Here is a 12,330-nt window from a genome sequence, read left to right on the forward strand (position 1 = left end):
TTAGGCTTCACAGGCAAGCGCTTAACCGCTAAGCCATCTCTCCAGCCCTTAACTTCAGTTTTGAAGGCCTCACTCCATAGAAAACAGTAATATTCTATTGATTCAGTTGCTTATGAGTTAGGACAAGATTAACTGAGGACACTGAAAAATCTGAATAAGCAGCTTTTAAATCTTCATCTGATACAGGAGAAATGGCTCAGCAGTTAAAAGCACTGTTTTCAAAGGCTGACAGTCCAGGTTCAATTCCCTAGTATCCACATAAAGCCAGATGCATAAATCGGTGCATGTATATAGAGTTTGCAGTGACAAGAGGCCCTGGAACACACCTCTCCCTTTCGATTTCTGCTTATAAACAGATAGAGAGAGAGAGAAAACTAAATAAATCTTGATCTGATAACTCTCACAAAATGCCACATACCTTTATTTGTTCCAAGGACATCACTATGCCAACCTCTCCAATTGTCCGATAAGTGCGGATCGCGAACTCCACTTCCATGTGATGCAGACAAGATTTGGCTAATTCATTCCAGGCTTCCCGGTCATTGAGAATCTTGCATATTTCCCAAGCATCCGGAAACCTGGCATTGGGCGGGGGGCACAGGCTGGGCCTCAGTACACAGGCTCAAGCACCTGCTTGCCTGTTAGGCTCTGGAGACTACATACCTTCTAGTGTTGTGTGCCAGAGACATCCTTCAAAACATTTCCTAACTTACAATAGCCACTTGTAAGTGATAAGAAAAGGTATAAATTCTGGGGGGGGGGTAATAGATGATTTTTCTCACTAATAAATTCTCAATCTATTCTCTATAATCAACACCCTCCTACCATTAATTATCCAGGCAACTAATTCTATTTTTTAAAATTTCATTATAGATAAAAATTCTATTTATTCTTACTTAAGTCTCATGTAAGACCAGTATTCTTGTCTTACAAGATTAGAAGTTTAAAACAGGTCAGCTAACTATGGACAACCATGGGATAAAATCCACAAGGTCTCCCAAAGTCCCCAGGCTGCCCTTGAACTCTCTGTAGCTCAGGTAGGTCTTGAACCTATGATTCCCCTGTTCAGCCTCCCAATTAGCTGGGATTCCAGGCCTGTGCCCCAGGCCTGGCTTACTGCTGGCTTTCTGGGATGGTCTGAGTGAGGACCACAGCTAACCTGCAGCCTGCTTATATACAGACTGTTTCTGGATACTTCTGTCCCACAACAGGCTGTGGAGTTGTGAAAGAGACTCCATGGCTCATAAAGCCAGAAAGCATTCACCATTTGGTTCAAGCAAGTCGAACTCTGGTTTCCAAACATGAGTCTAAATGTCAATGACACTTTTTTTTTAAATATTTTTTGTTCATTTTTTATTTATTTATTTGAGAGCGACAGACACACAGAGAAAGACAGAGAGAGGGAGAGAGAGAGAGAATGGGCGCGCCAGGGCTTCCAGCCTCTGCAAACGAACTCCAGACGCGTGCGCCCCCTTGTGCATCTGGCTAACGTGGGACCTGGGGAACCGAGCCTCGAACCAGGGTCCTTAGGCTTCACAGGCAAGCGCTTAACCGCTAAGCCATCTCTCCAGCCCCACTCTTCACAGACCTTTTGCAGTGGGGACCCCAGCGCATCCACTCATCACCACCCATCATCTACTCACCCACCCACCTTTCCCTCCAACACTTACTGAGCACCTATGTGCTTTGTGGCTGCAGATCACACCCGGTCACTGTCCTTGGGGCAGTTCTAACTAGACAAGTGGGAGAGACAGGGAGGTGGGATGGCAACTGCACTTGGCACAGTGAGGGAGGGAGGGCTCATGCCGGGTGACCTCTACGGTAAGCATTCAGTATACATTCTCTAACCCTAACAATCTGTCCGCTAAGTATTACCGCTATTTCGCTTACAGATGAGGAAGCAAGGCTTAGACACCTTGAAATACCGGCCCAAGCCACACCAAGGTTTAGTAGTGACGTACTCATCACGTCAGGGATTGCCAGTGGTGGGTAGGGAAGGGAGGCTGGGTGAACAATGGGGTGCTAGGACTGAGCCACTGAGTGCTGAGTATACGGTCCTGAGGAGTTTGCAGTTTCCTAAAGGGAATGGGAAGTCACCAGAAGGTCTTGAGCAGAGGAATGACAAGGTCAGAGCCACATTTCAAAAACGGGTTAACTATAAAGCCCTGGGTAGACTATCAGGAGGCTTTTAACAGAGTGCAGTCAGGAGTGGTTAATTCAACAATGTCCGAGTGAGGGAATGTCTTAACACGAAGGAAAGCAGGAGACAAGGATCTTAGAGGTGTGTGTGGGGGGGGGTGCATGTGTGTTTGCGTGCACATGTGTTAGGGCAGGTAAACATGTACTGGACGGGGAAAGAGGAACGACACTGGTCTCCGAAGACACCTGAGCAGGGAAAGTTTGACGAGCTTATGCATTTCCAAGTATAGATGACTGGCAAGCTGTAAAATCCAAGTTTAAGTTGAAGACAGTTTTATTTTTATTTATTGTTTTGATTTTCAAGGTAGGGGCTTGCTCTAGCCCAGGCTGCCCTGGAATTCACTATGAAGTCTCAGGATGGCCTTGAACTCACGGCGATCCTCCAACCTCTGCCTCCCAAGTGCTGGGATTAAAGGCGTGCGCCACCATGCTCAACTTAAAAACAGATTTTTTTAAAAAAAATTTTAATTTGTGTTTTGACAATTTCATACATCCATATGATATATTTTGATCCTACTCCCCACCCCATTACATTCTCTTATCTCCTACTTTTGCTGAACCCCAGGGTCTTGCTAGGTAGCCCAGGCTTGCCTCAAACTCACAATCATCTTGCACTAGCCTCCCCAGTGCTGGGACTACAGCTGTGCACCACCACACTTAGCTACTGAAGACCATTTATTTATTTTACTTTCATATTTTTGTTTGTTTTATGGTGCCAGAGGTAGATCCCAGAGCTGTGTGGATGACTGGCCAATACTCGACCACTGAGTGAAAACCCTACTCCTGAAAACAGGTTTTGGAGTTAGCCAATATGGGTGGCACTGAAGCTATGTGTGGTGGTTTAATTCAGGTGTCCCCCACAAACTTAAGTGCTCAGCTGATGGATATTTGGGAATTAGTGCCTCCTAGAGGGAGTGTATTGTTGGGAGCGGGCTTATGGGTGTAATAGCCTGTTTACCCTTGCCAGTGTTTGGTACACTCTCCTGTTGCTATTGTCCACCTTATGTTGGCTAGGGGGTGATGTCCACCCTCTGCTCATGCCATCGTTTTCCCCTGCCATCGTGGAGCTTCCCTTCGAGCCTGTAAGCCAAAATAAATCTTTTTCCCAGAAGCTGCTCTTGGTTGGGTGATTTCTACCAGCAATGCTGAACCTAACTGCGACAGTAAAGTGGTACCAGGAGTGGGGTTTGCTGCTGGACACCTGACTGTGTGGCTTTGGCCTTTTGGAGCTAATTTTCAAGAGGAATGTGGGAGGATTTGAAACCTTGGCCTAAGAGATGCCTTGCAGTGCTGTAAGTACAGCTTGATGGACTATTCTGGTCTGAGTTGCAAGACCTGAATGCAGTAAGAACTATGGACTGTGAGGTTTAGTTTATGAGAGTAAGAAAGAGCTTTGCTTGGACTGGGCTAGCAGTTTGTGTGAGAAGCTTGCTCTTATGCCCATGTCCTGAGAAGTTGTGCAGGGTTGCTTTGCGTAGAAGTGAACTGGTGTGAGCAGAGGGATATGGCACAGAAAGAAAAATCTTTGGGTGAATTATTGCCCGTTCAGCTGCAAGTGAGAGATTACAACCTTTGAGACTGGGCTGGCTGACCTACTCTGGGGCACCAGGAAGAATGTAGACTCTTTTGAAGGGGCCTGAGTGTTCAAGGAGTGTCCTGTTCTTCAAAGTCTACTTTATTCCCCCCTGGATTAACAAATTGGCACCCTACCTGGTATTGTGAGGTATAAGAAATGCAGGAAAGAGAGGGTCATTGAGCTTGCAACACATTCTTGTGTTTTGGAAATGGCCATAGGTAGTAGTGTGAAGTAGGTTTGCTGGTTGCCTGCACAGAGACCCCATGGGCCATGAGGATGAACTGTGGATTGCAGTGGAGACCAGTGGAGATGCCGGGACCATGAGATGGCTGCTGGCCCTGATTAAGTTTTCCAGGACTGTGAATAGCGTAGCTGGAGGGGCAGAATTGGAAGTCCAGAAACTTGCTTCTGGTTATAGTTATCGGACCTGGATATTTGTCACTGGCTGGAGTTGTTGGACTTGAAGCTACAGAGTTTGATGTTTACTCTGGTTGTTTAAAATCTTGTATTTACTGACTATTCTTTGCTATGCCCAATGCCATCTTTTGCAGTGTAAATATTTATTCTGTATCACTATAGGTTTTTTGAGGTTATTTTTAGGTATTATGGCTCAATTAAAAGATCTTGGACTATAGGGATGTATGAACATCATTGGAATTGATAAAAACTATGGGACATTTAAAGTTAGATGAATGCATTGCATTTTACACCATGTATGTGAAGAGACTGGCTTAAGAGCCACAGGAATTCTGCAGTGCTCCTATGGGCAAAGAGGAAAACAAACAAACAAATAGGAAAAGGAACTCTCAAGAAAGGCCCAAATCAGGGCTGGAGAGATGGCTTAGCGGTTAAGCGCTTGCCTGTGAAGCCTAAGGACCCCGGTTCGAGGCTCGGTTCCCCAGGACCCACATTAGCCAGATGCACAAGGGGGTGCACATGTCTAGAGTTTGTTTGCAGAGGCTGGAAGCCCTGGCACACCCATTCTCTCTCTCTCCATCTGTCTTTCTCTCTGTGTCTGTCACTCTCAAATAAATAAATAAATAAAAATTAAAAAAAAACAAAAGAAAGGCCCAAATCAACTTTCATTATAAGGAAATCATACTATTGGATAATTAAACTTATTAGACTTTCTCAGTTAACTGGGCTGTGTGCTTAGAAGCCTTTTAGATCTGAGTGATTTTCTATTATTACAGCTCGTCACAATCACACTTCCTCTACACGATCACATGCTTCCCATCTACAATCACATCTGAGCTTCCTGACAGCCCTGTGACGCCATCCATCATCCCAGTTGACTGGGACGTGACTTCGACAGTCACACGGACAAAGGGAAGCAGCTGGGGTCTCCTCCCTACCTCTTGAGCAGCAGAGCCTTTGTCAGCATGTGTCTCAGGTCAGCGATTGTGGCGTCTTTGATGCTGTCGAGGAAGCTGTGGGTACTCAGGTAGATGGCATTTATTTTTCCACTCTGGGTCTGGCAGGTCAATTCTCCATTGTACAACAGCAAGGGTTTGTGGGAGAAGGGAAGTTTGGTGCCACCAGCCAAAATAACCTTGGATCCTGAATTATAAGACAAACCTCTTGATACTGAAAGTTAATACTTAGCCAAAACATCAGAAAGGAAGGTTTACATTTTACTGCAATGGAAATTCACTGATGAAAATCTGCACACAAAAAAATGTGATTCAGTACCTTGAATCGTATCCTTGTGAAAGGCGTAAGTGTATACCTTATCATCATCATAAGCAATAAATACACTGCTATCCAACGGCCAATTTTCCCAAAGAACACCTTTAATGGTTGGTGAGAAATCTGGAATCTCATAGGTAGCATCATTAGCCTACAAAATAAGGTATACAGATTTGCCTCACATGTCTGCCACTACCATTCATTCCCCTTGTCAGCAGCCCTCTGTAGCTTAGGCGTCACAGTTTCCTAACCCAGCATCACCCAAGCCCAGGAGCCCTCCTCCACAGGAGAGGCTCTCTTCTTGCTTCTGTGCTGTATGTATCTGGCTTGGGAAAAATGGCAGCTATTTAGCAAATCAAGGCTTTGGTATAAAATTTGGTTAACATAGGAAAAACTAAGTCTATACACAGTGGCTTTACATTACTGAACAGAGAAAGCTGCCAAAGATGGCAGAGACTGGGCTGGAGAGATGGCTCAACCACTAAGGCCTTTGCCTGCAAAGCCTAATGACCCAGGTTCAATTTCCCATTACCAATGTAAAACCAGATACACAGTGGCACATGTATCTATAGTTCGTTTGCAGAGGCTAGAGGCCCTGGCATGCCCATCCCCTCTTCTATGTTTTGTTTCTAAAATATATTTTAGGGCTGGTGGGATGGCTTAGTGGTTAAAATGTTTGCCTGCAAAGCCAAAGGACCCAGGTGTGATTCCCCAGGACCCATGTAGCCAGACGCACAAGGGGTGCATGTGTCTGGAGTTCATTTGCAGTGGCTGGAGGCCCTGGCGTGCACATCAGGGCCTCCAGCCACTGTGAATGAACTCCACATGCATGCGCTACTCTGCATCTCGCCTTACATAGGTACTAGGGAATCGAATCTTGGTTGTTAGGCTTTTCAGGCAAGTGCCTTAACCACTAAGCAATCTCTCCAGCCCTCCTTTTCTTTCATTAAAAAAAAATTATATTTATTTGAGAGAAAAACAAAAAGAAAGAGGATAGAGAGAAACAATGGGCACATGAGGGCACCCAGCCACTGCAAATGAACTCCAGATGCATAAGGCACTTTGTGCATCTGACTTTACATGGGAATTGAATGTGGGTCCTTTTAGCTTTGCAGGCAAGTGCCTTCACCACCAAGTAATCTCTCTAGCTATTCTTTTGTTTTCTTTTCAGTTATTTTTATTAACAAGTTCCATGATTATAAACAATAATATACCATGGTAATGCCCTCCCAACCCCACTTTCCCCTTTGAAACTCCATTCTACATCACATCCCCTCCCCCTCTCAATCAGTCTCTCTTTTATTTTGATGTCATGATATTTTCCTCCTCTAATGATGGTATTACGTAGGTAGTGTCAGGTACTGTGAGGTCATGGATATCCAGGCCATTTAATGTCTGGGGGAGCACGTTGTAAGGAGTCCTACCCTTCCTTTGGCTCTTACATTCTTTCCGTCACCTCTTCCTCAATAGACCCTGAGCCTTGGAAGCTATGATCGATATTGCAGTGCTGAGCACTCCTGTCACTTCTTTCCTGTATCATGATGCCTTCTGAGTCATCCTAAGGTCACTGCCACCTGAATCTAGCTATTCTTAAAAAATTATTTTTTAAAATTTATTAGAGAGAGAAAGAGACAAGAAAGACAGACTATGGGTGTGCCAGGGATTTGAACCCGGGCTGTCAGGCTTTGCAAGCAAGCACCTTAACTGCTATCTCCCTAGCCCTACCTTTCTTTTCTTTGCTTATCTTTCCTTCCTTCCTTCCTTCCTTCCTTCCTTCCTTCCTTCCTTCCTTTCTTTCTTTCTTCTTTTAAAAAATTTTTTGTTTTTTTTTGTTTTTGAGGTAGGGTCTTACTCTAGCCCAGGCTGACCTGGAATTCACTGCATAGTTTCAGCTGGCCTGGAATTCATCAAGCAATCTAGTCTGTCCTTGAACTCACAGCAATCCTCCTATCTCAGCCTCCCGAGTTCTGGGATTAAAGGCATGTGCTACCAGGCAGAGAGAGAGAGAGAGAATATGAATGAATATGGGTGTATCAGGGCCTCTAGCCACTGCAAACAAACTCCAGACACATGTGTCACTTTGCATCTGGCTTTATGCAGGCACTGGGGAATCAAACGGGTTGTTAGCCTTTACAGGCAAGCGCCTTAACTACTGAGCCATCTCTCTAGTGCCCCCTTTCTTTTTGAGACAGGTTTTGCTATGTAGCCCAGGCTGCCCTTAAACTCATTATCCATCTATCCCTACTTTCTGAGTGCTGAAATTATAGTCATATGTTACTACTCCTGGCTCAAGAAACTTATCTATAATAAATTCCAGCAAACATAAAAGCACTATCTTATTTATTTACTTATTTATTTATAAGTGAGAATGGGTGCTTAGGACCTCTTGCCACTGCAAATGAACTCCAGATGCACGCACTACTTTGTACATCCGGCTTTACATGAGTATTGGGGGATTATACTGAGGCCAGCAGGTTTTGCAAGCAAGTGCCTTTAACTGCTGAGCCATCTTCCCAACCCTGAAAAACATTTTCTTGACATTTCTCATGAACATGGTATTTCAAAGACAACAGCAAAATTATAATCCTTGGCACTGTAAGAGAAAACTTTATTGCAGAATACTGGGCATCAAACTTGCTAAACATGTATTTTACCATTGAACTCTAACCTACCCCACATTTTGAATTTTCTAGACTTACTGGACAGTAGACAAATCCATCACTTTTTTCATCAATGAAAACTAATCTGGTCCCATTTGGATCAGGAAAAATCTTTTTCACACCGACAGGATGCCGATAATCATTAACAAACTGCCAGTCTTCGATGTAGAAATACTGAATGACACCAGTCTAAAAGAAAAAAAAAATCAAGTTAGATCATGGAAATGTAATAGATGGTCAAGAAAATATTAACTTTCAGCACTGAAGTTAAACTAATTTTATCCGGGTATGGTGGCACACACCTTTAATCCCAGCACCCAGGAAGCAGAAGTGAGAGGACTGCTGTGAGTTCAAGGCCAGCTTGAGACTATGTAGTAAATTCCAGGTCAGCATGAGCTACAGCAAAATCCTACCTCAACAAAACAAAAAAGGTACTGTACAAGTTAAACTAATTTTAAGAGAAATAAAGGAAGAGTGTGGTATTTAGTATATGTAAAATGTAAAGACATAGTGAGACCCTGTCTTAAAAAAAAGGGGGGGGCTGGAGAGATGGCTTAGCAGTTAAGCGCTTGCCTGTGAAGCCTAAGGACCCCGGTTCGAGGCTTGGCTCCCCAGGACCCACGTTAGCCAGATGCACGAGGGGGCGCATGTGTCTGGAGTTCATTTGCAGTGGCTGGAGGCCCTGGCGCGCCCATTCTCTCTCCCTCTCTCTATCTGCCTCTTTCTGTCCCTCTCTGTCTCTCTCAAATAAATAAACAAAAATAACAAACAAAAAAAAAGACTGACTAGGTCATGTATTAAGTTACGTTGAGAGCTGCAGAGATGGCTTATGGTTAGGCACTTGCCTGTGAAACCTAAGAACTCATGTTCGAATTTCCAGGTCCCACAAAGCCAGACACACAGGGACGCACAATGTTACATATGTGCGACAGGGGCACATGCCTCTGGAGTTGGCTTGTAGCAGCTGAAGGCCCTGGTGCACCCATTCTCTCTCTGTCTCTGCCTCTTTTTCTCTCTCAAATAAATAAAAGAAAGAAACCCTTCTTGTTAAAAAAAAAGGGGGGGGTTATGTTGAATAAAAGAATTCCCCAGGACCCACATAAGCCAGATGCACAAAGGGGTGCATGCATCTGGAATTCATTTGCAGTGGCTAGAGGCTATGGCACAGCCATTCTATGTGCTTCTTTCTCTCAAATAAAAAAAATAACATTTTTAAAAAGGAGGCCAGCAACAGGACTATGTACTGTATAATTCCACTTATGTAAAGCTCAAGAAAAATCCAAACATTTATTACGTTCATGGTGGCAGAAAGTGCTGAGTGGGAAGAGACGGGGGAGGGAGGGGTCATAAGAAACCTGGGGTGACGAGTATATTCACGGGTGTATACATCTTCAAAACTTATTAAATCATACATGTTAAACAGTGCGATTATTGTGTGTCATTTATACTTCAATGAGATGTGAAAGTGTATCACAGAACCACTAAAAGAAGAAAATTTTTTGTTGTTTTGTTTTTTTGAAGTAGGGTCTCACTCTAGCCCAGGCTGACCTGGAATCTGGAATTCACTACATAGTCTCAGGGTGGCCTCGAACTCACGGCAATCATCCTACCTCTGCCTCCTGAGTGCTGTGATTAAAGGTGTGCGCCACCATGCCTGGCCAATAAACAGATTCTTTTGTAGACTACTCTGTTTATTTTTTTCTTCCAAGAGTGCTTGTGGCTCCATGGAAAGAAGGGGCTGTCACCGAGAAACAAGTTAAAGTCCCACCTCTGCTACACACATGCCGTCAAGGTACAAGAGGGACTAGCTAGGAAGTAGGACTCAGTGGGAGGTACAGGGGAATAAGAGAAGATAAAGGCTGTAATTATGATGAAAATACATTGCATGCATATATACAATTGTTAAAATAAATTTTAAAAAGAAAAAAGTGCTTCAAATTACAAAACTGGGGCTGGGAAGATGCCTCAGTGGTTAAAGACAATCGCTTGCAAAGCCTGCTACCTCAGCTTTAATTCTCCAGTACCCATGTAAAGCCAGATGCACAAAATAGTACGTCTGAAGTTTGCTTGCAGTGGCAAGAGCTCCTGGCACATCTGGGCTTTCTCTCTACCACTCTTGCAAATAAATAAATGTTTTAAAAATATTATTTATTTATTTATTTATTTGAGAGACAAACAGGCAGGGAGGAGTAGAGGTAGAGAGAGAGAGAAGGAAAGAATGGACATGCTAGGACATCTAGCCACTGCAAATGTACTCCAGACACATGCACCATCTTGTGCATCTGGCTTATGTGGGTTTCTAGAGAACAAGGCTAAAAAGTCAAATGACTAACATGGGTCCTTTGGCTTTGCAGGCAAGTGCCTTAACCACTAAGCCATCTCTCCAGCTCTAAAAGAAATTTTTTTAAAGCCAGGCGTGGTGGCATATGTCTTTAATCCCAGCACTTGGAAGGCAGAGGTAGGAAGAGTGCTGTGAATTCAAGGCCAGTCTGGATCTACAGTAAGTTCCAAGTCAGCCTGGGCTAGAGTGAGACCATACCTCGAAAAAAAATGTTTTAAATTGAAAAAGAAACCACAAAACACTGACACTAACAATCCATGCCACTTCTGTACTATGTAAGTATATATCTAATCAGAAAACTTCCTTACTTATATTGAGTCAATGTAAGGGTAAAAAATCAGTAGGAAAAAGAAGTTGACCAAGATCACAAAGAAAAAGTTCGACTTTCTCTGCACTCTAAGTTAATACGTACATCAGTTCCGTAGATGAGGAAATCACTGGTCAGGGCATGACATAAAATACGAAACTTATCATCCACGCCTGGGAAAAGCCGAGTCTCCCGTTCTTCCTGAGCATCCAAGAGTTCATTTTCTATCTAAAACGTAAAAAAAAAAAAAAAAAAAAAAAAAAAAAAAAATGGGGCTCAGAGATGTATCACTCACATCATGTATACCTGGGGGAAGTGTCTTCCCCCACCCCCAAGTTCAACTACATATTCAGACTCTCAAGACTACCTTAGGCTAGCTTAGTCAGGAGACTATGACAGGAGTGACCGCTGGCCAGTGAGGCAGCACTGGGCATCCTTGGTGGGCAGTCTTTCCAGCAGGCTCTGTGGCTGCCCACATGTGAAGAATCCAGAAATAGATGTGGGAGATCCCTAGCTGAGAAGCCAGTCTCCCTTTCTCTTTTTGAGGTAGGGTCTCACTCTAGCCCAGGCTGACCTGGATTCACTATGTCATCTCAGGGTGGCCTGGAACTCATGGCAACCCTACCTCTGCCTCTCAAGTGCTGGTATTAAAAGGCGTGTGCCCCCAAGCCTGGCTCAGCCAATACCTCTTGAACAACTTATCAGGCATCATCTAGAATCCCCATATGCAGGGTGCCCAGATACAAGACTTGGCGCATCCAGGGCTCCCAGAGACATGCCGTGGCCCCAGGCCCTCATGGTTCATCTGTAGCTCCTTCTAGAATGCTTATCATCCACTGGGGGGTGGTGGGAGGGTTCATTGTAATTAATGTTGACAGTGGCACTGTTGCTATTTATTGGGTTTCTGAAGAATGAGGCTAAAAAGTCAAGTGAACGTCTCAAGCAGGAGGGGTCCTGGCTTTCTAGCTGGTCTGTGCATACTGGCTTCCTGGCCAGGTTGGTAACAATGAGACATCTGCCTTTTCTTGATCATCTCTAAATGTAGCAGGATTTTACCCACCAAATGTAACTGGACTTTGCCTTCAAAGAGCGCAGCGGCGTATTCAGAGTAGAGGCAAATGCTCACCACCGTTCCCAGATACTCCACATCTTTTAGTTTTCTTACAGCTGCAACAATTTTAGAAAATTTAAACACATCAGATTACAGGTAAAATTATCTCACATAAATATCTGCAAGTAATTGTTAGATGTGCACCTTGCAAGGACCTTTTGAATTTAAATTTTTATTTTAGCTATTTTAAAGAAACTCTCAGTTGCCATTTAAGTGTATCTTGAGGGACTCCACAAGTTCACATGAAGGGGAAAGTGTCGGGGGTGAGGGAGGGAATTACCACGGGATATTTTTTTATAATCATGGAAAATGCTAATAAAAATTTAAAAACAAAAAAAAAACAGATGCACAAAGTGGCACATGCATCTGGAACTTGTTTTCATTGGCAGGGAAAAAAAAAAAGTTCACATGAAACCAAGTAATAAGAAATAAAATTTCATCTAAAAT

The 12,330-nt window shown here is 43.7% G+C and overlaps 1 protein-coding gene across 3 annotated transcripts in view; it reads right to left on the reverse strand.

Moving 5' to 3' along the window:
- Nucleotides 1-12,330, reverse strand: part of Wdr19 (WD repeat domain 19) — a 92,198-nt gene that overhangs the window by 52,968 nt on the left and 26,900 nt on the right. For all 3 annotated transcript variants that reach the window (XM_045161677.1, XM_045161675.1, XM_045161676.1), the window contains 6 exons: nucleotides 11,833-11,939; nucleotides 10,878-11,000; nucleotides 8,164-8,313; nucleotides 5,468-5,615; nucleotides 5,131-5,335; nucleotides 419-578 (listed from right to left, as the gene is read on the reverse strand). In XM_045161677.1, coding sequence (XP_045017612.1) covers nucleotides 419-578; nucleotides 5,131-5,335; nucleotides 5,468-5,615; nucleotides 8,164-8,313; nucleotides 10,878-11,000; nucleotides 11,833-11,939 — 893 coding nt within the window. The remainder of the gene's footprint in view (nucleotides 1-418; nucleotides 579-5,130; nucleotides 5,336-5,467; nucleotides 5,616-8,163; nucleotides 8,314-10,877; nucleotides 11,001-11,832; nucleotides 11,940-12,330) is intronic.

This window comes from Jaculus jaculus, chromosome 11 (assembly GCF_020740685.1).
Source record: "Jaculus jaculus isolate mJacJac1 chromosome 11, mJacJac1.mat.Y.cur, whole genome shotgun sequence".
Classification (NCBI taxonomy): Eukaryota; Metazoa; Chordata; class Mammalia; order Rodentia; family Dipodidae; genus Jaculus; species Jaculus jaculus.